At 51.8% G+C, this 20349-nt stretch overlaps 1 protein-coding gene across 2 annotated transcripts in view; it reads left to right on the top strand.

The window, feature by feature from the left end:
* CLEC16A (C-type lectin domain containing 16A) overlaps window positions 1-20349 on the top strand; it is a gene marked incomplete at its 5' end in the record, with an annotated part of 180168 nt that overhangs the window by 68626 nt on the left and 91193 nt on the right. For both annotated transcript variants that reach the window (XM_084249156.1, XM_084249155.1), the window contains 6 exons: window positions 1093-1215; window positions 2912-3021; window positions 3740-3784; window positions 6527-6577; window positions 9303-9431; window positions 17669-17789. In XM_084249156.1, the coding sequence (XP_084105282.1) occupies window positions 1093-1215; window positions 2912-3021; window positions 3740-3784; window positions 6527-6577; window positions 9303-9431; window positions 17669-17789 (579 nt within the window). The remainder of the gene's footprint in view (window positions 1-1092; window positions 1216-2911; window positions 3022-3739; window positions 3785-6526; window positions 6578-9302; window positions 9432-17668; window positions 17790-20349) is intronic.

Raw genomic sequence — 20349 nt, 5'->3', positions numbered from 1 at the left:
GAAGCGCCATATCCTACTCCCGGCGCCGTATTTCAAGAATTCCGAGAAGTGCCACCTTCCCCCCTTTGTAGAATAACAGGAAAGGACGTGCCTCCAGCACAAACTCCGCTCAGCTCTCCCAGCTCGCGGCAAGTGAAATGTTCATTTCTGCGCAAGTGTCTTCCAGAACCAAGTCGGAGTAGAGGGTAGGGATTTGGAGCACGTTGCGTCCCAGACTGGCTGTTCAGGCAGCCCCGCAGGTCTTCTGTGGCCCTGGCTCCCAGGGTCTACAGCTCCTGGCGTAGGTCCCTGCCCTCCCCCACTGTCTGTCCCTCTTGTCTTTATCTTCTAAAAGCTGGCTGCTACTGGTTTTCACTGGAGAAAGTGTTCCTTTGCCTCTTAAAGGTAGATCTCCCTCAGTTTCTGTTGGCACCTTTTTTAAATGAAGCTTTGGCTTGAGTCTCTGCTCAGGCCTCCTCACCTGGTACACCTGCTGCCTCCTTTGCGTCCCCGTGTGTGCGTGGGAGGGGGCCCAGCGCTGAATTTGGTGCTAAGAACTTGGCGGGACTTTCTGCCTCCTCTGTTCCTCTCGTTCCGTGTCTCCCACCCCCTGGAAGGTGTCTAATAGTCTGATACAGGTGTGGCCTCCAGTGGCACATGGGTCTGGAGCACGAACGTCACTCCTTTTCTATCCCGTGTCTGCCTCCTCAGACCAAGCCCAGGAGTATGCCACCGCTGGGGCTAGTCTGTCTTCAGTGCCCTTTAAAGTGCCCACCAGCCTCTTTTTAACAGACAGAGCAGTCTCGGGCCACAGAGAGGAGCCAGTCGGCAGTCTGGCTGAAATTGGTTTCCTTTCTTCTTAGTCACTGTCCTTTGCAACAATGCTGCGTCCCCACTTATGAGTGGTGAGAGCCAGCACGTGCTATCGTGCTCACCTTAGTTCCCTTTACAGAGACTCTGAGGTGAGTGGCCACATGGGCAGCACTCAGTCGTGTAGGAATCCTGAAGATGGGCCGTGCTGGCCCAGGTTGAGCAACCGCGGGGAGGGGCCCACACGGGAGCTGGGCCTTGGCGCGGCTGCTCTGCTGACAGCTTGCCCACTGTCCGTTCTAGGCATGGATCCTGAAAAACTGGAGCGAATCCAGCTCCCAGTGCCGGGTGCGGCCGAGAAGACCACCTACAACCACCTACTGGCCGAAAGACTCATCAGGATCATGAATAATGCAGCGCAGCCAGGTGCAGGGGCCAAGGGCTGTGCCAAGGCGTGGTGGGGTGAGAGGGGCCAGGCCCGGCACCTTCGCCCTTTCCTCTCCTTCCACCCTCAACCCTTCTTTTGCCAGTGTCTGCAGCCCTCCTCTCTAGGGGGCCTGAGGTCATGTTTGAGCACAAGATTGTGAGCCAGGGTGCCCTCGATAAAACGAGGTGTGCCTGGTGCCTGGCACTGGTCAGCCTAGTTCTGAGGTTCCGGCCAGCACCCACCTGCAGCCACAGAAATTGCAGCAGTGTGACCTGTGGTTCTCAACTGGGAGTGCCTTTGCCCTGCAGGCACTCAGGCCTTTGCCTGAGCAGTGTCTGGAGACATTTTAGTTGGAACATCTGGGAGAGATGTTCCCCCTGGCATCTAGCGGGAAGGACAGCCTGCAGCAGGCAGGAATGCCCTGACAGCAAAGGATTATCTGTCTAAAGTGTCAACAGTGCACAGGTTGAGAAAACCTGACTGGAAGGCAGGTTCTGGGTGGAGGCAAGGGAGAGGCCATGCGGGTGTGTGTGGTTGCACAGGGCAGGCCCTGTGAGAGGCGGCCCGTAGCGAGAACAGCTGAGCTGCCTGATCAGGATTCCAGGTAGGGCTGGAGAGAAGGGCAGGATGGGAACTTGCGATTATAGATAGACAAGGCCTCAGAAGCCAAGGGCAGTGGGCTCCAAGTGGTGGCAAGAGGTGCAGCGCGACTGCAGGGAGTGGTGTGGGGGTTTGGGGAGCCGGACATCCACAGAGCATCGGTACGCTTGCCAACTGGCTGTTGCGGGCCTCTGTATGCCAGTCACTGTGTGCAAGGGGTGAGGGCACAGGAAGGGCAGGACAGACATGGCTTCTGCCCTTCAGACTCCAGTGGGGGGCCTGAAGTGGGCCACAGAAGTGGGGCTACTGTGTAGAGACAGCACCTGCAGTGCAGGGGGAGGTCAGGCCAGGACTAACATTGTAGGACTTGGTTGGGTGGAGTTTAAAGCCCCAGGGGAGAACTGAGGAATGTCTAGGACTGAGCCCTGGGCCACTTCAGGTATCTGGAGGTGAGCCAGGCTCCACATGGGAAGAAGGGGGAGGGAGGGGCGTCTTGGGGAGCAAGAGAGACATCTGTGACTCAGAACCAAGGGGCCGCTGCTGAGGTCCAGTCTGAGGAGGCAGACCTGATGAGGGTGGCCGAGCGGTGGTTGGCAGGAGCTCTGTGAGCTGGCTGTGGCTCTATGGGCAGGGTAGGCGGCGCATGGCCTTGAGCTTGGGAGAGGGTGGGGGAGGGATGGTGGGCCCTGGAGGACCGGTGTACAGAACAGCCTGGATTTCTGAAGAGGTTGAGGAGCTCAGAGGAATAGTCTGGAAGCTGTAGTAGAGACTGAGGGGCTTGCTGATTTCTGGTCCCTCAAGAGATGGGGAGAAGAGTCTGTACTTGGCAGGAGCTTGCAGAAGAAACAGGTGTTGGTGGGAAATCACATTCCACATCCGTAGAGGCAGCATCAGTGACAGACCCGCAGTGGGCCTGGCAGAGTTGTGGGGGGCAGAAGTGTTTCTATGCCCTAGAGAACACTGAATTTGAAGGAGGTGGGTGGCTGGCACAGGTGGGTATCTCACAGAAGTGGTGGGCACTGGGGTGGGTGGGAAAGGGGGAGATGTTTAAGGGCGAGCAGCAGGGGTCGAGGCTGACCCTGGTGTGCTCTGCAGACGGGAAGATCCGGTTGGCGACGCTGGAGCTCAGCTGCCTGCTCCTGAAGCAGCAAGTGGTGACCAACTCGGGATGTATCATCAAAGACGTGCACCTGGCCTGCCTGGAGGTGAGGGCCTCTCCCACCACTGCCTGCTCAAGCAGGGGAGAGTGGGAGCGGGTCGGAACGTGGTCTCAGAGGTCCACCACTGAGAAGATGCTCACACCTTGACACCCCCTCAAGCCACTTGTTTCAGCAGCGCGTCCCTCCCACTGAGATTGGCTTGATGAGTCCGATTAATGATTCAGTTGTAGTTTCTGTTCTAATTATTTGACTCTGTATGTGTCCCTAGCATTTTTCATTTTAATTTTTTAGTCATAAAATGTTATGCATGCACAAACACATTTATTTACTTATCGGTTGTTGTGCTAATATGTCCATGTATTTTAAAAGTCCTTTATTGTTCTGCTCCTATTTTCCTTCTTTATTTTAGAAATTTTAGAAAGTATAGGAGGCAGAAAGTAACAATTCCAGCTGACACTCTGTGTCCTCCAGATGCCTGTGTTATGAATGAAGACTTCTCGGCCCCAGTTTAGAGCTCATCTCCCCCTCTAGCGGCGTGCTCTGACTTCCATGGCATCGCATGACCCACCTGTCCTTTGCCCACTTTTATCCTGAGCCCTCCTCCCCTCCCCTGCTGCGTCCCCTTGTTAAGAACCACTTTACACATGAAGGACCTGAGCCCGGCATCCACCTCACACACACGCGGGGTTTAGAATTCACCATTTACCCGACTCACCCGCCTCCACAGGACTTCCTCCCTCACACCTCCCCTCTCTTTCAACAGGGCGCGAGAGAAGAAAGTGTCCACCTCGTGCGTCACTTTTACAAGGTAAATGGCCGCAGCTCAGGGAAGCTGAGGTGTGTGCGTGGTAGAAACAGGAAAGTCGCGGGTCTTTGGTCCTTATGCCTGTGATTACTGAGTGAAAAGGCTCAACCTCGTCATCTGCAGAGCAATGGCCTCTCAACATGCCTGCCTGTGCAGTCCCATCTTGCAGACTCCCGCCCCGGGTGTGCTGTCAGTTACATATGAATTTGTCTGTGGATGAATTTGTATGTGAGTGAGTTATGTACATAATACATGTGGCTATACTGTACACGTGGATTTACATGTGGACGGGCAGGAGGACACAGAGCAGGATCTCTATGACCCGAGCAGTTGGGGTAAAGGAGGAGTCCTGATGCCCTCAGTGGCTTTTCAAACTTTTATTGGGATTTACCAGGTTCACGGCTGGCAAGGGATGCCAGGGGGCCTGCCAGCCTCCCAGCCCCCAGCAAGTCTTCACTCTGTCCGGGCTCTCAGGCGTTCTCTGGTGGGCTCTGCTTCTCTTCACTCTCTCGCTCTTATTCTCTCTGCTTCTCTGCTATCTTGGCGTCCCTGTGACACCGCCCTTATAAGCTCAGTCTCTCAGCCCAGGTGTACCCACTTTCGCATACCCACACCCCACTCCAGGTGCCCGCCATCAGGCATGCATTCAGGACCGCTGGGATCCATCATCCATCCTAATGGCAGGAGGACAGAAAAGTCTGATACTTTTTACCTTACCCTACAACATGTTCATGAATTATTTATGGTCATCCAGATAAACTCGTGAGTTACATGTGAAATTACGAGTGATGTTCACATGTATTTTAGTTGTGTGTCTGTGCACAAGAAACCCCATGTCGGCTTCTAAATATTTATCATTAAGTTTAGTGAGATTGTGTTAAGGTCCACCACAACTTTCAGTTTCTGAACATGTGTAGATATTTGTCTTCAGGTTCCAGATGCTTTGTTTTAAAAGATCTAATTGTGATGGTTTTGTTTAGTGTTAATCTTAAGGCATAATATAGTCTTTGGCAAGCTCTTCATTTGTCAGTAATAGTGGATCGGTTCATATGTCAAATAGCCCTAATAATTTTCTGAATTTTTTAGTCTCCACATCAGATCTCTCCAGCTATGATATGATGGTTTCCCCACTTGACATGGCTCACGGAGAGATCCTCTAAGAGGAAGGCGTCAGTGCGGTCATTTTCGTGTTCCCCTGCACATTTGCTATTTATAGTCTCTTTCAACTACTGTGAATTATATACAGACATGCACAGGAATCTGCCACTTTACAGGAAACTTTTTAAGCCGCTGGCCGTTATTGTCACTGTTTGTTGAGATAAAACCAGGTCATGCAATCTGGAAATCAACCTCACTGGGCTCAGCCGGCCCCATGCAGCTGCAACACGGTGGGCATCCCCAGCCCCGGTCTCCCCTAGACCATGAAGAGCTGCACTTGGCCTCTCCATGAGGATCCACAGCCTTCAGCAGAGCCCAGGAGAAAGGACAAGCCTCACAGTTGCTTTCGTTACCTTTGAGTCTCTTCCCCACCCAATTGTCCAGTTATTCCCCTCCTTGAAGGCTCTAGATTGCAAAAACAGAAAGACAGATAGGTAGACTTTTTCCTAGAGGGCTTTTCTTCTTCACCAACAAAAGGAGAGCTGTATTTGAATTTCAGCTCATTTCTTCCAACCTAGATTTTTCTCTTGCTTTTAGGCTGTAAAGTTTACACCCTAAGTGTAATATCACGAAAGTTTTTGGATGTCTTCAGGGGTGGTTATTTCTGTGGATGGTACTTACATCACCCTCCATTCAAGAATATTCAAGTTGCTATTCAATTCTAGAACAACTGGAAATATATATGAATGGCCTGTTATACCACCCAGACGCTGTGTGTGCACACACACGTGTGCTCGTGCACACACACCTCATTCAGAACTCGTGAAAGCAAGAGGGCAGTTCAGCCAAATCCCCCCACCCCACCACCCCCCTCCAGCTGTGGTCCATCCACTCGTGATCACAACGGCAGTGAATACTGACAGGTACTGGCAGGAGTGAGTGGCAGGCTCTGTGCTCGGCACTTAATGCCCCCCAGCTCATTTCACGTTCACGATGACCTGCGCAGGCGTGGGCTGCCCTCCCAGCCTTGCAGCAAACAAGGAGATGCTCCAGGAGGTCTAAGTGGGCAGGGCCCTGATTTATGAATCTCAGAGCCAAGTTCTTACCCACTACCCCGTTCTGACTGCGACCTCCTGGACAGAGTACAAAACCCCAAAGGCACGTCTCCAAGATGAATGGAACAAGCTGTGTAAGTCTGGGATTAGGCATATTTAATTATACTCTTCCTCTCAGAGGTCTGGAACCTCCTAGTTGTAACACGGCAGCGAAACCAGGATTTCCCATTTCTTCCACCATTCTCGGCAAAGAGATGATGTGAAACGCTTGAGGTTTTAACCGTCTCTATATTTTATAAAGTATGCGCGGTGTTATTTTTGTTGTTATTTGTTTTGATTAATCACTTAGACAGAAATCTGTCCACGTGTGCTTTCACAAGGGAGGAAGACGTTGAAAATGCAATTTGAGAGCTGGTCTCTCGTTTGAGCGTGTGTGTGCGTTCACGTGTGTGTTTTACTTCCTGGTGATTTACGAGAACTCGCTAATGAGAAACAGATGGCCCCGAAAGCCCAAACTGCAGTTTAGAATACTTTGTTGTTTATGGAAAAAAGATATGCATAATCTCTTCCCTCCCGCCTTTGCGTTTTTTAGGGAGAAGAAATTTTCTTGGACATGTTTGAAGACGAATACAGGAGCATGACAGTAAGTGTGTGTCTGCGGAGCTTGCCCTGCAAACCTAGAGACCCCGTCTCATGGGGTTTCTGACTGGCTAGCAGAGGGTGGTCCCCCCATCCCCCTGAAATCTCAGAGCACATCCTCTCCCTATGCTGGGCTGTGCCTCAAGGGGCTGGGAAATATACGCTGTATTAACCCTCCTGATCCCCACGTCAGCCCAGTGGAGTCGCTGTGCTCAGTTTTCCTCCTTTGACCCATAAGAAAGCAAGTGTCAGGAAGGTTGAGTGGGGTAGGCTGCCCACATTGGCCCAGCAATTGGGGGGCAGAGCCAGAGTCCTGAACAGCACAGCCCCCGGCCCTGCCTCCTCCTCTGCCACCGTGGGGACATTCTTAGCTTGAGCTCTTCCTGCTCTCCACCCTCCCTTTCTCTGTCTCCGGGCGGTGCACAGAGTTGTGGCAATGATGGGTCAGAACATCACGGCCCTCTGTCCTTCGTCCCTGCATCCCCAGCACCTGCCCCTTAGTTGGCACTCCATAAAAAGATGATAAATGATCCCAGCCATGAACATTACTCACCCAAGAGCTAAGTGATTCGGGAAGTTTATAATAAACCTAAGTGTTTTAAAGTGTCAGAAAGAGACAGGCAGGCAGTGTGTGCTAAGTGGTTCCCTGGCCCCTGAGCCCAGTCCCCAGGTATCTGGACAGCTGGGCCCTCACCACACCCGCCCTTGCTGTGCATCCGAGCCTCCATAGAGCCTTTGCACAGGAGAAACAGAAATTAGCAGAATTGCAGAAATGCCCTGGCAGCCCCCAAGCCTCCTCACGGCTTGTGCATAGTGTCCACGTGCACCCCACTTCTGCAGATGGCCACAACCATGGCCCCTGGTCTTCTGCTTTTGGAGCCATTAGTTAGTGCAGGCAGATTCACGTTTCCTTCCACTATGTGTTTGTTCTCCTGTCTGGAAATATCAGGCTCCCGTGTCACTTGATGTGGAGAAGCTGGGGCTCCCAAACCCTTGCTCATTTTCTGCTTGTGGTTACTTACTAGCTGTGCAGCCTTGCACGGGTTGCTTGCATTCTGAGTCTTGGTATTTCCATCTGTAAAATGGGGCCCACTCTCCATAGCTGCCCAGGCTGGCTATAGAGTACCCGAGACACTCTGTGTTACACACACATTTGTTATGTGTCCTTCACAATGCTTTCTAGACGATGCCTGGCTTTCTAGTTGATGCCTTGCTTTCTAGACAATGCCTGGCTTTCTAGACAATGCCTGCCCACCAGCCCCTGTCTCCAAATGTGTCTTTAGCTTATCAGGGAACTAGTCACTAAGCTAAATGAAGTGAGGACAGGCCCTTGGTGCTGCTAAAATGCTAGTGGTGACCCCGCACTCAACCCAGGCCTTGACTCTTATCCCTTCACTCATTTCTCTTGTCACTGCTTATTTAATGCAGAAGGCACGGTGAACCTGACACCTGGCTTCCCACCCAAGAACAGGCTGGAGGGGCTTCCTGGGAAGGTTGTTGAGCCTCAGGGCGGAGTGGAGAGGAGTTGCCTGGGTGTGAAAGGCAGGCTGGGAGAGCCCTATTAGATCCGTTCCTGGTCTCAGGACTCTGCCACTTGGCTCCGGGGTAAGGGGGTTATATGGTGGCCCTCAGGCCTTTGGAGGAGTGTTCTTAAAGTGTCTAAAGAAAAGGCATGCTCTGGACTCCCTAGTCTGTTCTCAGGTATCTGGATGCTGCACCCTTGGCACAACCTGGCCCTGTTTAGCTTTTTCTTAGAGTAGAAAAGTAGTTGATATGATTGGAACCCCTTTCTTACAAAGGAAGGAAACACCCCCCCCCAAAAAAAAAAAAAAACCTGTGAAGCTTGAAGGAGTAAAATTCAGTAGAAACTGTCTGTGTGAAATGTCACTCCTTTATGATACCAGATGAATTAAGTGTCAGTGTAAGTGTTTAAAAAACCCAAAGGACTGTGACCAAGGTTGCGCAGTTACCAGGTAACAGAAGCAATAGCTAAGCAAGGATTTTTTTTTTTTTTAAAGATTTATTTATTTATACAAGAACTGGGGTACAGGTCAGAGGTGTGGGAGGGTGAGAGAATCCAGCAGAGACAGAGCAGGGAGAACAGGCAGACGGACCAAAGACACTGCTGAGGGGAGCAGCGGGTGAGGCAGGAGAGGTCTGCCACACCATGTGAGTTTCTCCCTGGCCAGCCGGGAATTGAACCCGCGCTACAGAGGCTGTGGACAGCTTCATAGCGCTGCGCTCAACCTGCTGCGCCACTGAGGAGGCCCCTAACCAGTTTAAGAGGCCACTTGTCCAGAGGATTACACAGGAGCACACACAAAACCTTTAGCCAACAGCCACCCTGCCACGGAAGCTGCTTCTCTGGGACTGTCACCCTGGTTGGAAGTACAGAGGAGGCATGGAGTAGTCCAGGCTCACGCACACAGGGGCAGACTACCCAACGGGACCACCCCAAAGGGAATCAGCCTTCTTTGTGAAACCCTCTCCCCTCCCCCCAAACTCAGTGTGGAGAGGACTGAGAGGATAAGAAAGCAAAAGCTTTCACAGCAGGGATACAGCTGCTCAAGGGTTTCCGAGCAATAGCTTAAGTCAAAGTGAAATCTGCGAGTTAGAAAACGAAAGACATTCCACAGGCCTCTCCTCAGTCTTGTCAGGTATGTGCAGATAGAGATGAGAGGCCTCCCCAACCCCCGCCCTCAGTCAGGTTTCCTGTGTCTTTCTCCTAGATGAAGCCCATGAACGTGGAGTATCTCATGATGGATGCCTCCATCCTACTGCCCCCGACAGGCACGCCGCTGACGGGCATTGACTTCGTGAAGCGGCTGCCCTGTGGCGACGTAGAGAAGACCCGGAGGGTGAGTGAGCGCTGGACCAGGTCTCTCCCTAGCAGAAAGGAAGAGTCTCTGAGCCAGTCAGGGGCCCCTTCCTCTCACACAGCCTGCCACCTCTCCTGTCCCCCAAGTCCTTGGTTACAGAGGAGATCAGAACCCTTGTATCAGGCCTGACCTCAGACGTCAGATGCAGGGCTCCACCCCAACCCCTCACACCCCTGGGTGAGAGGAAGCTGGCTGAGGCTTCTGTGAGGGTGGAGGAAGGAGCAGAGAATGCCCTGCAGGTGAGCACAGCTGTGTGAAAGCCGGTCCAGACAGACACAGGTCCCCGGAGATGGTGTGATGTTAAGGTATCTGGGCGATCTGGGGGTGAGGCAGACGCAAATGAAATTGTGACTTGTGGCTCTGCCTGCCCAGAGAGAAAAGACCTATGTGAAGAGGAGATTAGTTCTCAGAACCCAGCTGAGTATGTTCTTCCGTTATCAGCACTTTTTTTCTGAAGCGTCTCACAGGCCCGTTCATGGTATTTTATCTCCCTTGTAAGATCACAGTTTCTTTCTTAGAAAGCAGCATGACCTTTTCCTAGAAGATCATTCCCTGGAGACATAAATATTGGTGGATAAATTAGAGGAATTCACGGCACATGACCCCCCTCATCAACCTGCATCTCCTCTGAGTTAATCCGGTGTAACCAGCGTGACAGAGGCGTTGAACTCTGGGATTTTGAGAAGCAGGAGTGACCTGCTGGGTCCACCCCCAGACAGGAAGATCTGTGGTCTTCCTTCACCCAATCAGAGATTTGGCCTCCCAGGCTTGGAAGGGGGGTGGTAAGAGAAGTGGAGGCATGGGGGAGGGGCAGTAAAGGAAGTCAGACCCCAGTGTCTCAAGTCAGTCCAAATTCCCTGCCACGTCACACGCCCGCACACCTCGCCAGGACCCACCCTGTCTGAGCCAATGCCGCCTTTCTTCTGCGCTCCAGTCAGCACCGAGGCCCCGCGGCTGGGCACATAAGCGTGTTTGTGGGTAGCAGTGTTTATACTGTGCATTGTTGGCATTGGCGTCTGCTGGAAGACTGGTTATGACAAAGGCGAGCCGTGTCTCAGCGACTCTTTTGTGAGCAGGCATGCTCCTCCGGGCCTGAGCTCCCACGCTCTGACTGGCCTACGGGATGCTCCTCAGCCGGGTTGCGGGGAGGCTGCCCCCAACTGGACTGCAGTGTCCCAAGGCCACTGAGCACCCAGCCTGGAAGGTCCCTCTTGGCTCTGAACCAGAAGCTCCAGAAGGTTGTGACCTTGAGAGCTGCTGTCTGGGGTATATTCCACCTTTTTTTGGTTCATAGTCCTTTGGGTTTTTTAAACACTTCTTTGAGCTCATATTCTTTGTTGTAAAAGGGAATCATTCATATCAATTCTTTATAGAGATTTCCTTGGAATTCTACAACCATCCTCATGGTTGGTACTGTGTTATTCCCATGATACAGAGGAAGAAACTGGGGCATGAAGGTCAAGTGATTTGCTCAAGGTCACCCAGTTAGTAAGTAGCAGAGCCAGGGTTCAGCCCAGGTGGTGTGGCCTCCAGAGCCTGCTCTTAGCTGCTCTGACCTCCCATTGCCCCGGCTCCCTTCACAGTAGTTTCTTAGCTCTGCGTGGTGCTGGACTCCAAGGATGTGGGAGACACAGCCCCAGTCCACAAGGAGCCTGAGTCTAGAAGATGAGGTGAAAAAGGCAGCGGGTCAGCCCACGTGGCTGGGCAGTTTCTAAAGGAACAGGGGCTGGTCCCTAATCCTACCTGGGGCAGGAAGTGGAGCGGGCACCAGAGGGTGGTCCTTCAGCCGAGACAGTGGGGATGGGCTGGGGAGCAGGAGAGAGGTGGCGTGTTCTGGCCCCTTCAAGGAGGGGAGCGAGGCTGGAAGCTGCAGTGAGGGAGGCCCAGGGAAGAGGCAAGACTGAAGGGGCTGACCAGTGAGATCGCAGGGCCTTGGAACGCAGTAAGGGCCTTGACCATTGCCCGTTAGCCAATTCCTGACGCTGTGTCCTGCTGGCCTGTGGCTCACATCCACAGGAGAGAGTGGGGAAAATTCAGGGGTGGCTTGGGCATTGGGGTTCCCCTCCTTCAGAGCCACTCTTCTTCTAGAGCGCAAGCCTCTCCAGGGCTGTGTGAGGGCTCAGTGAAAGGCCAGCACTCAGGCCGTGGCGGCTGTTGATGGGGGGCTTCTTGTCTCCCAGCCCCTGACATCTCATTTAGTTGCAGGTTCCCAGTGCTGCACACCCCCTCTGCCCCAGATGAGATGCACACCCCAAGCTGCTAAGTGAAGCAAGACAAAACCACTGGGAACCTCTGGGCTTCCCTGGGGTCTCTTGTGTCTGATGAGTTTGTAAATGTAACTCAAGGGTCCCCTGGGTTTAGAGCCAGCGAGGAGGCAGAGTGGTGTGGAATAGGGCAGTCTATCTCAGAGCAAAGCCACCCACATTAGAAAAGCTTCCCTTTGTGAAGAATCATGTCTAAAGGGGAATTTCCACCACTCACCTCAGAACACTTTCTGTTGCAAGGCAGCTGTCTGGAATCTTCTGGAAGCTTAGCTCTTCAGCTCATTTCAATCAGAACACAGTAGTGTGCTTTGAGTTTGAGCAAAAGGAAGTGTATGGTTTAGCAAGCAATTGAGGGCTTATGTGGTTTGTTTCAAGTTCTTTGCTTGTATCCAAAGAACATTCCATTTCATCCTTTTGGATTCAAAGGTTTTCTTTTTTTCCCTTCACCAAGTAGTCTTTTCTAACTCTTAGGAGGCTGATCCTTTTCAGAAATCCCACCCTTTATTTTCCTTAAGGGCTTGTCAAAGAAGTTCAAACAACCCTTAGCTGTAAATCACTCCTAACTTGTAAACTGTTGCGTCGGGCAAAACCACACTGACAAAGACACGGGAGTTGTGGAGCAAACTACGTAATGCAGGATGCTTCTGAACAAGCAAGATCCTGGCCTTTTTGTTGGTAGAATGATCATACAGCATCAGCCACGTGCATTAGGAGGACGAGGAGAAAAGGATGGGTAAAACTTAGGAATGTTATCTAGGGTTTGGGGGGACGTGAGGCCGCTGACCATGTTATCAGCTTGATGACCAAGTGTTGTCATCGAAACTGGACCCCAGACCCCTGGCCACGGCCCTAATCTTATCAACAAGGCATTCCACTGATCAGCTTCCCTTGTCATACATTGGTCCTTGGACCCCCAGGCATCCCCCGTCATACCCTTCCCAGAGTGATCAAGCTTTCTGCTCTTGATTGATATGAAAGTCACCTTGTAAGGTTTGGCTACTATGGCTGATTGACTGTTTCTGAAGGGCAGTTCTGACCTTGTATAGGAATGCAGAGCTGCAGGTAACCGTAATGGCAGCCAAACGGGCTGCTTAAGTTTAGCAGACCCACAGTAAACTATCCCTTGGGAGTCCCACTCTGTGCCAAGCATGGTGCTTGAGAGTGCAGAAGTGAGCAGGCACTATCCCTGCCTTATGGACCTCACATGACATTGATAGGCAAAATTAGCAAGTAAGTGAATGACAAGTTTTTGATATCAGAATGTAATAAAGGTTCTAAAGGAAAGAAATGACACAACTTGGTCAGGGGGTGAGGGTGGCATCACTTGCCATAGAATGATCTGCAAGAGCTGCTCTGTGACATCGACCTGAGACCTGAAGAGTGAGGAGCCAACCACGCACAGACTTAAAGGGGCCACTTTCCAGAGTCTACAGCCGCTACAAAGGCCCTGGGGTGCAAAAGAGCATGGTTATTCAAGGAGGTGAGGGAGAGAAGGGGAGAGCAGGACACAGGGCCTGCAGGCCCAGGGAGACCTCTGGCAATAAAGTCACATTTTCCCTCTTGCATCTTGTATGTTACACTTTATTCTTCCATTTGACATGTTTGTTAGGCATTTTTTGGTGCCAGGCACTGTGCAAGAGGCAAGAGTAGACAGCAAGCACATAAACAATGAGACCAAGATAGCCAGAGTGCCTCTGAGCCGTGTCAGCTGAGAAGGGAAGTTCACGTTGAAATAAAAGTCACGGGAACACTTTGCGTCTGGTGAGAACATGAAAAGGAGTTTCAAACTTGGGCTCAACCCCCTTGCAAGAAGCAGTTAAGAAAGAACACAGACCCATGAGTCAGGCTAATGAGGTGCAGTCCTACTCTAGCCAGGTGAGTTCGAGCAAGTGCTTAGCCTTCCTGAGCCTCAGGACCCCTGTGTGTCCTGCCTCTCAGCTCTTGCTCATAGTAGGTGAGAGAGTTTAACGTGGTGAGCCCAGCGCCTGTCATATAGCAAGTGTTCCAGATGCATCAGCTGAACAGCAGTGGAGCATTCTAGCATTTAGGTGGGACGGAAATAGTCTTTAATGATCCAAATCTACTGAAGCTCATAAAAATGAATTAGGAAGAGGAGTTTATGGTGACTACCAAAGCCTGAAGTTCATAGGTAGCCATCTTGGAATCCATTATGAAATCAGGGTACCTGCATGAAGTTTTATTTGTCCTCGCTTTGTTTCCCTCACCCCTTGTAAAACCACAAGTAGTTTTTGTGTTTATTGCTATTGACCTTGAGGAAATAGAATAGTTTGCTTTACTCTTTGGATGTGTATTACGCATTAAAGAAAATACAATAACGTCTCAAAGTTTCGAAAGGCGAGGGAAAGAATTTCCCATGATTTCATCGCCCCAAACAAACAACACATAGACGGTTTTTGTGTCTCCTCCCTATTTTTGTTTGCAGACATCTTTTCATGGTTGCAGGAGAGAGGACCATGGCCTTGCCTCCGTGCAGCACCCTTCCCCCTTCCTTGGTACGGCAGGAAGCTTCTCGTGCTGTGATCTACGGTATTAATGAGGCTAATTTCTTACCAGGACATGAAGGTGTATCTGGTGGCTTCTGCCAGAATTTATTTAGGTCTTTTTCTGCAGGAAGACATTTTGGTTGCTTCCAGTGTTACATTATTTTCTACTAAACTATAATGAGCAGCTTTACGAATACAGTGTTTTCTTTCTTTTGGCCTATTTCTTTAGGATAAGTTCCCAGAAGTGGAATTTCTGGTTCAAAGGGTATGAACATTTTTTTTTTTTTTGGTGCCTCTCTACATAATGCCAAAATGCTTTCCCCTTGGGCTGCACCCATTTTAAACTGCTTCGGCCCTCTTTTAAAAACGACTGACTTTCTCAGCCACTCTGCGGCCACGGTGGGCACTAACCCTGGTGACTGCCCCTAAATTCTCAGGGGCTGGCAGGTGTGGCCAGGGACACGGGCAAGGTGGCTGGCACTGAGCAGAGATCCAGGGCCAGCACCAGAGCTCAGTGTGACCTATGCTCTCTTTCGGTGTCCTTGTGATCAGGGGAGGTGCGTGCCCCATTTCCAGAGCAGAAGTCTGGGCTCAAGGAAGTCACATGACTCGGAAGCCATGCTCTGACGGACTCCTTCCCCAGGCCTCTGCTCCCAGCTGCTCTGAAGCAAACTGGAGAAGTATTTTCTTGCGTTGGTGCTTGGTCAGCAGCCGCCCATCCCAAATCTGTTCTCTTAGAGCAGTCTTCCCCGTAGCTTGTGGAAGATCTGACAGAATAATTACTCCTTTTCAGTACGACTTTTAAATGTTTATGTGTTTATTGAACAAAGCAAAGAAATACTCTCAGTGAAAGCATGAGTCCCAAGCCTTACGTCTTTTGAAGGCAAAGGCGTGTGTGGTTGGAAGAAAAAGGGCCTTGCAATCTGGTTATTAGTTGAGTCACCTTGGGCAGGCTGCTCACCTCCCTGGGCTTTGGTTTCCTGTCTGTAAATTGGGAACCACGAAGGGCTGTTAAACAATAACACTGTGGAGCCCCGCCTGTACCTGACAGGCGAGTAGAAGCAGAGGGTGGTTATTGTTTTGGGGGGTGATGGCATGAACTCGATGGGCCTATTCCTGACACCTTCCTGCTCCTTTGTGGGTTCTTGGCATCGTGGAGGTCATCAACATGCCTGCCAGGCCCTCGCAGATGCTCTTGGGAACCCAGCTTTCGGCCTGGTGGAGTAAACCCTCTGGGATTCTGACCACGTGCTCACGGGTGCAGGCTTCACGAATGCTCTTCCTGCTCGTAGGGGTTGGGGCAGGAACCTGGAAAAGGGTTATTGGGGATTTAATTTTGTCTGTTCTCTATTCTATTTCATTCTGTTTGTTGTTACTATATTTTGTATTAGTAGAAATTCCTTTATGTTTTGCTTATGGAGCACAAGCAGATTTTTACCAAAGAGGGCTTTGTCAGGAGCCACACTCCAGGCTTCTTCACATCAGAGTGATAGACTATAAAAGCCACGCACGTTTCTGTTTTCTTGTCCCCCACTTGACCCACCCTTCCCAACCTCCACCCCGCCCCCTGGTCCTGCTTGGGGAGAAGAACAAACTTTTGACACAAAAAATGAAGCATCCTCTCAGCTTGGACCTGACTGGGATGGCACTTGTTCTCTCTCTTTCCTTCATGCCCGCGGTCATGCTGCCTTACTGGAGAGCCCACCCTGCCAGCTAGCCCAGGTGACCATACCCCTCGCACTTTCTGCACTGGCACCTCCTTGTGTGAGTGCTCAGAGGCCTCGCGTGTTTCTGGGTTTAACCAGCTCGGTGCCCATCAGCTCCACCTCTCCCACCCCCGTCCTGCAATACGGCATCCATGATGCCTGACACATAAGGGGCTTAATACCTAAAATTGTTTGTTTTTTTTTGTTTTTAGTGAAACTATACTTTTTTTCCCCCTTCTGATCAATGCAGAGACCCTCATGAAAGCTGTACTTTAAAATGTGAAGAACAGTCAAGTCAGATACTCCTGCCTACCCCACCCCACCCCCATCTTCATCATGATTTCAAAACATCTTTCTCTGGTGCTTTGGTTTAGAAAGGAGAATGAGAGCGCCCAGAATCCTCGGTGCCATAGGGTCGTTCTTGTCGTTCTCTACTCAGGAGATCAAGTAACTGGGCCCTCGGGCTCCAGGGTTTCGACACACTGCTGGGCATCATCGTTCCTGGCCCCAGGAGCCAGTTTAGCCTAGCTCTGTGCAGGTGGCAGCTGCCCCCACCTTATTTCAGGGGGTACCTTGTACTCTACGGGCAGCCTCCCCCCTCAGTGTTCCAGGCTGAGAGACCGCAGAACTGGAAACAAGAAGACCCAAACATGGGCTGGGATTCATCTCTGTGTGGCTCACCAGTGGCGACAGTGTCTGTGCCCAGGCCCTCCCCCGTGCCCAGCGGGGGAGGACCTGCAGTGGAGGGTGGCCGCCCAGAGTGAACATGCTCAGGCCCTGCCCCCGCCAGCACTGTCACAGTCCCCGGCAGCCTGCGAGGGAGGGATCACCTTCCCTTGACAGATGAGCAGAGCACGCTCAGGGAGATCAGGGCCTTGCCAGACCACTTGTGTCAGACCCCCTTGGGCAGGCCCTTCAGCTCAAGTCAGGGAACAGGCCCCTGCTTCCTGGCCTCTAGTTGGCGGGCTGCCAGCCCCAACCCAGGAACCAGGGAAGGTGCCATCAGGGCAAACCAGCCCCACGATGAAGGCTGCTTTCTGCAAAAACTCTTCCTCTGGGGCTTGGGATTCTGCTTTCCTCCTGCTTTCGGCACAACTGACTGATGGCCACACTGGACTCTGCACAGGCCCCTCTCCCTGGGCTTAAGAAATGCTGGCCAGTGTGGATGGAGTTGGCGGGGAAGTCCGTGGGGCACTCAGGACACCTGATGTCACCTGCCAAGTGCCAGGAAACAGCCCTGTAAGACCTAAGGGGCCGCAGCTCTCGGGAAGGGGCTCCCCAGGGAGGCCGGGCAGGGTGAGATAGAGATTGGCAGCTCTGACCCCACAGGCATCTGCCTTCAGTCTCCCCTGGAGATGGGACTTGGAAACACTCTCAGTCGTGATTTGGAGCCCTAAATTCAGTGCTGGCTGAGCCGAGAGAGGCCACGTGCTAGTCCTCAATGGATGTGGCCCGGCCGTGGGTCTCAGGATGCCGCCTACAACTTGGGGCTGCCAGCTGGGCAGGCAGGGGTGTCCTGACACTAGGGAAGAGGGGCTCACAAGTGACAGGTGCTCAGGTGAGGTGAAGTGACCCAAACCTGAACCCCTGGATGTCTGAAAACAAGCCCCTCCCCTTTGGGCTTTGGGGTCTTTGTTCTGAAAGCACCAGAACCACAGTTCTGGGAAAGGTGGGCTTTGTTTTAAGAGTCACTGCGTGATCCTGTACGTGGACATGACTGCTCTGCTCTCTGACCGGTCCAGGCCATCCGGGTGTTCTTCATGCTCCGGTCCCTGTCTCTGCAACTGCGAGGGGAGCCCGAGACCCAGTTGCCGCTGACGCGGGAGGAGGACCTGATCAAAACGGACGACGTCCTAGACCTGAGTGAGTTGTCCATCCTGAGTGCAGTGCGCCCGCATGGCCGGGGGGCACTCACCCCACTCACTCACTCACCAGAGTCAGTGCACAAACTGCATTTTGTATGGTGGCTGGCCTGAGACCTTGCACACCCCACAAAGCCTTCAGAAAGGGGACCCCAGATTCTGGGCCCTGCAGTCTGCCTGAGGACTCTGAGCAGGTGAACCTGTACCAGGCACTGCCAGCTCTGTGCAAGGTGACTGGGGTCTCCCATGTGATGGGCACCCTCCAGGGTCCGTGCTCCCCATCAAGGCAGCACCAGAGTGATTGGTTTTGTGCATGAAGGTTTTTCCATGTGATTCTGCTGATTAAAAGATTCCGCTGCTTTAAAAAAAAAAAAAAAAAAAAAAGCTTTTAAAAATGCAAAGCCCCAGTGTTTAGGCAAAGATGAAAACTTGGAGGCCGGAGAACCGTGTGCTCAGCCTGTAACCTGGGGCTGCTCACAACCCTGCCAGCCCTCGGCGCTGTCTTCTGCAACAGGAGAGAACAGTATAAAGCCGCTCGTGTTGCTGAAACCCTGTAGGCTTGTGTAGCTCGTGTAGCTTTCTCTGTCCTCCACTCGCTGCGGGCACATGCACGCAGAAGGGCAAGATGATTTTCCATCTCTTGCAGGCATTGTGGTATATTACAATTCTTTGGTAATAAGAGACAGAAAACCCAGTTTGGGCTGGCTTAAGGAAAAAGCAAGGGAATTGGCTGATGTCACTGGAAAGTCCAGGAGGACTTCGGTTTTCAGGAACGGCTGGGCCCTGGCGTTTAAGCAGTCACCAGAAAGCTGCCCTCCTCCTTCCCTCAGCTCAGCTCGCCCCTGCTCTGGCCTGTCCTCCTGCAGGCTCTCACCAGGTGGGGGCAGGATGGCTGTCAGCAGTCTTCACCGACCTGGAGCTTCTTTCCCTGTAGCGCATAGAGAAGTCCAGGGAAGGTTCTCATTGTCCAGACTGGCGTTGGGTGCCCATTTCTGAGCCACTCAGAAATCAGAGGACTGTGACTCGCTGATTGGCTAGGCTGGGTGACATGCTCAGCCTGGAGCTGAGAAGTGGAGCTGGTTCCTCTTGAGCCCCATCACCTGAGTGTGAGGGCAGAGGAGCCTCTAGAAGGTGCTACTCACAAAGGAGAGATGGAAACCGGGCGGCAGGAAGAGCAGATGGCCTCTCCTTATTGTGTATGAGGAGGAGCAGGTCCTTGTGGCTTGGTTTTTATTTTATCAGTTTCGTTAAAAAAATAGTTTACATCCCATGAAAGTCACCAAGTTTGAATGAACAGTTGAGTGAGTTTGACAAAACAGTTCCGTTGCCCGGCCAGTGCTCACGATGTAGATGGTGGAGGGCTGGCTGGAGCCAGGGGCACCGCCCTGTTGTTCCTCGAGCAAATGAAAAGAAACCGCACAGCTTTTGTTTCCTCGCCTGAAAAATGGGGCTGAAATTCCTTATATCACAGGATTGTTGGGAGAATCTAGTGACATATAATGGGAAACATGAAATAACCGGGTGTGGTGCCTTGCGTAGACCTGTGGTCGGGGTGCTGCGGCCATTGTCCCCGCCCAGTGCGCAGCACTGCGGAGTCAGAGAACGCTGCCTCTGGCCCGTTCCTAGGGTTTAACCTGCTGTTCAGCTTGTCTTCTTTTTTTTTTTTTAAAGATTTATTTATTTATACAAGAACCGGGGTACAGGCCAGATGTGCGGGAGGGTGAGAGGATTCACCAGAGACAGAGCGGGGAACAGAACAGGCAGACTGACGAAATACACTGCTGAGGGGAGCAGCGGGCGAGACAGGAGAGGTCTGCTGCGCCATGTGGGATTCTCGCCGGCCTGCCGGGATTGAACCCACGCTGCAGAGGCTGCGGACAGCTTCACAGCACGGTGCTCAACCGCCTGCGCCACCAGGGAGGCCCTCTTCTTGCCTTCTTGCTATGCTCTTTTCTTCCCCTTTCTTGAAATAATAGGACGCTCTGTCCCCTCTTTGCTCTGCGCCCCTTCCTTTGACCCTTTACCCCTTAGGAAAAGGCCAGGGGGTTCCTGTAAGGGTCTCAATGGATCGGGTTGACTGATGAGAACATAAACGATTCTTTCTCTGGTTTGCTGCGAGGAGAGAGGGACAGCCTGCTTTACAGAGGGCCACTCCAGCAGGACAGCAGGAACGTTTGCACCCATGAAATGGAATTAAATTTGATGCTGGGAATTCACATTCTTTCCCTTCTCCCTCCCCCGCGGAGGAGCCTGCTGAAATAAAGGTTAAAAGTCTTTCACTTATCAATTTTAATTGATTAGATTTCTAGTTGAGATTCACTTAACTGAGCCTTTTTTGGGGTGGTTGGCCATTAAGAAAGTAATGGCTGTCTGTCTTTATCCAGCCTGATTGCAAACTACGTCTTTGCTAAAGACGGGAATGTCCAGAAAATACTGGGAATTATGGATTTTACAAGCACTTGTACCAGAATAAGACATGCATGTGTTGTCCTTTGGCTTCAGAGGGTGTGTGTGGTGTGTGTGATTGTTTTTTTAAAGGCTGGAGCTTCTTATCCCCCATT

Source organism: Talpa europaea (genome assembly GCF_964194135.1).
Source record: "Talpa europaea genome assembly, chromosome: 12".
NCBI classification, from domain to species: domain Eukaryota; kingdom Metazoa; phylum Chordata; class Mammalia; order Eulipotyphla; family Talpidae; genus Talpa; species Talpa europaea.
Note: the sequence above shows the minus strand (reverse complement) of the source record. Positions and strands in the feature narration are given on the sequence as shown.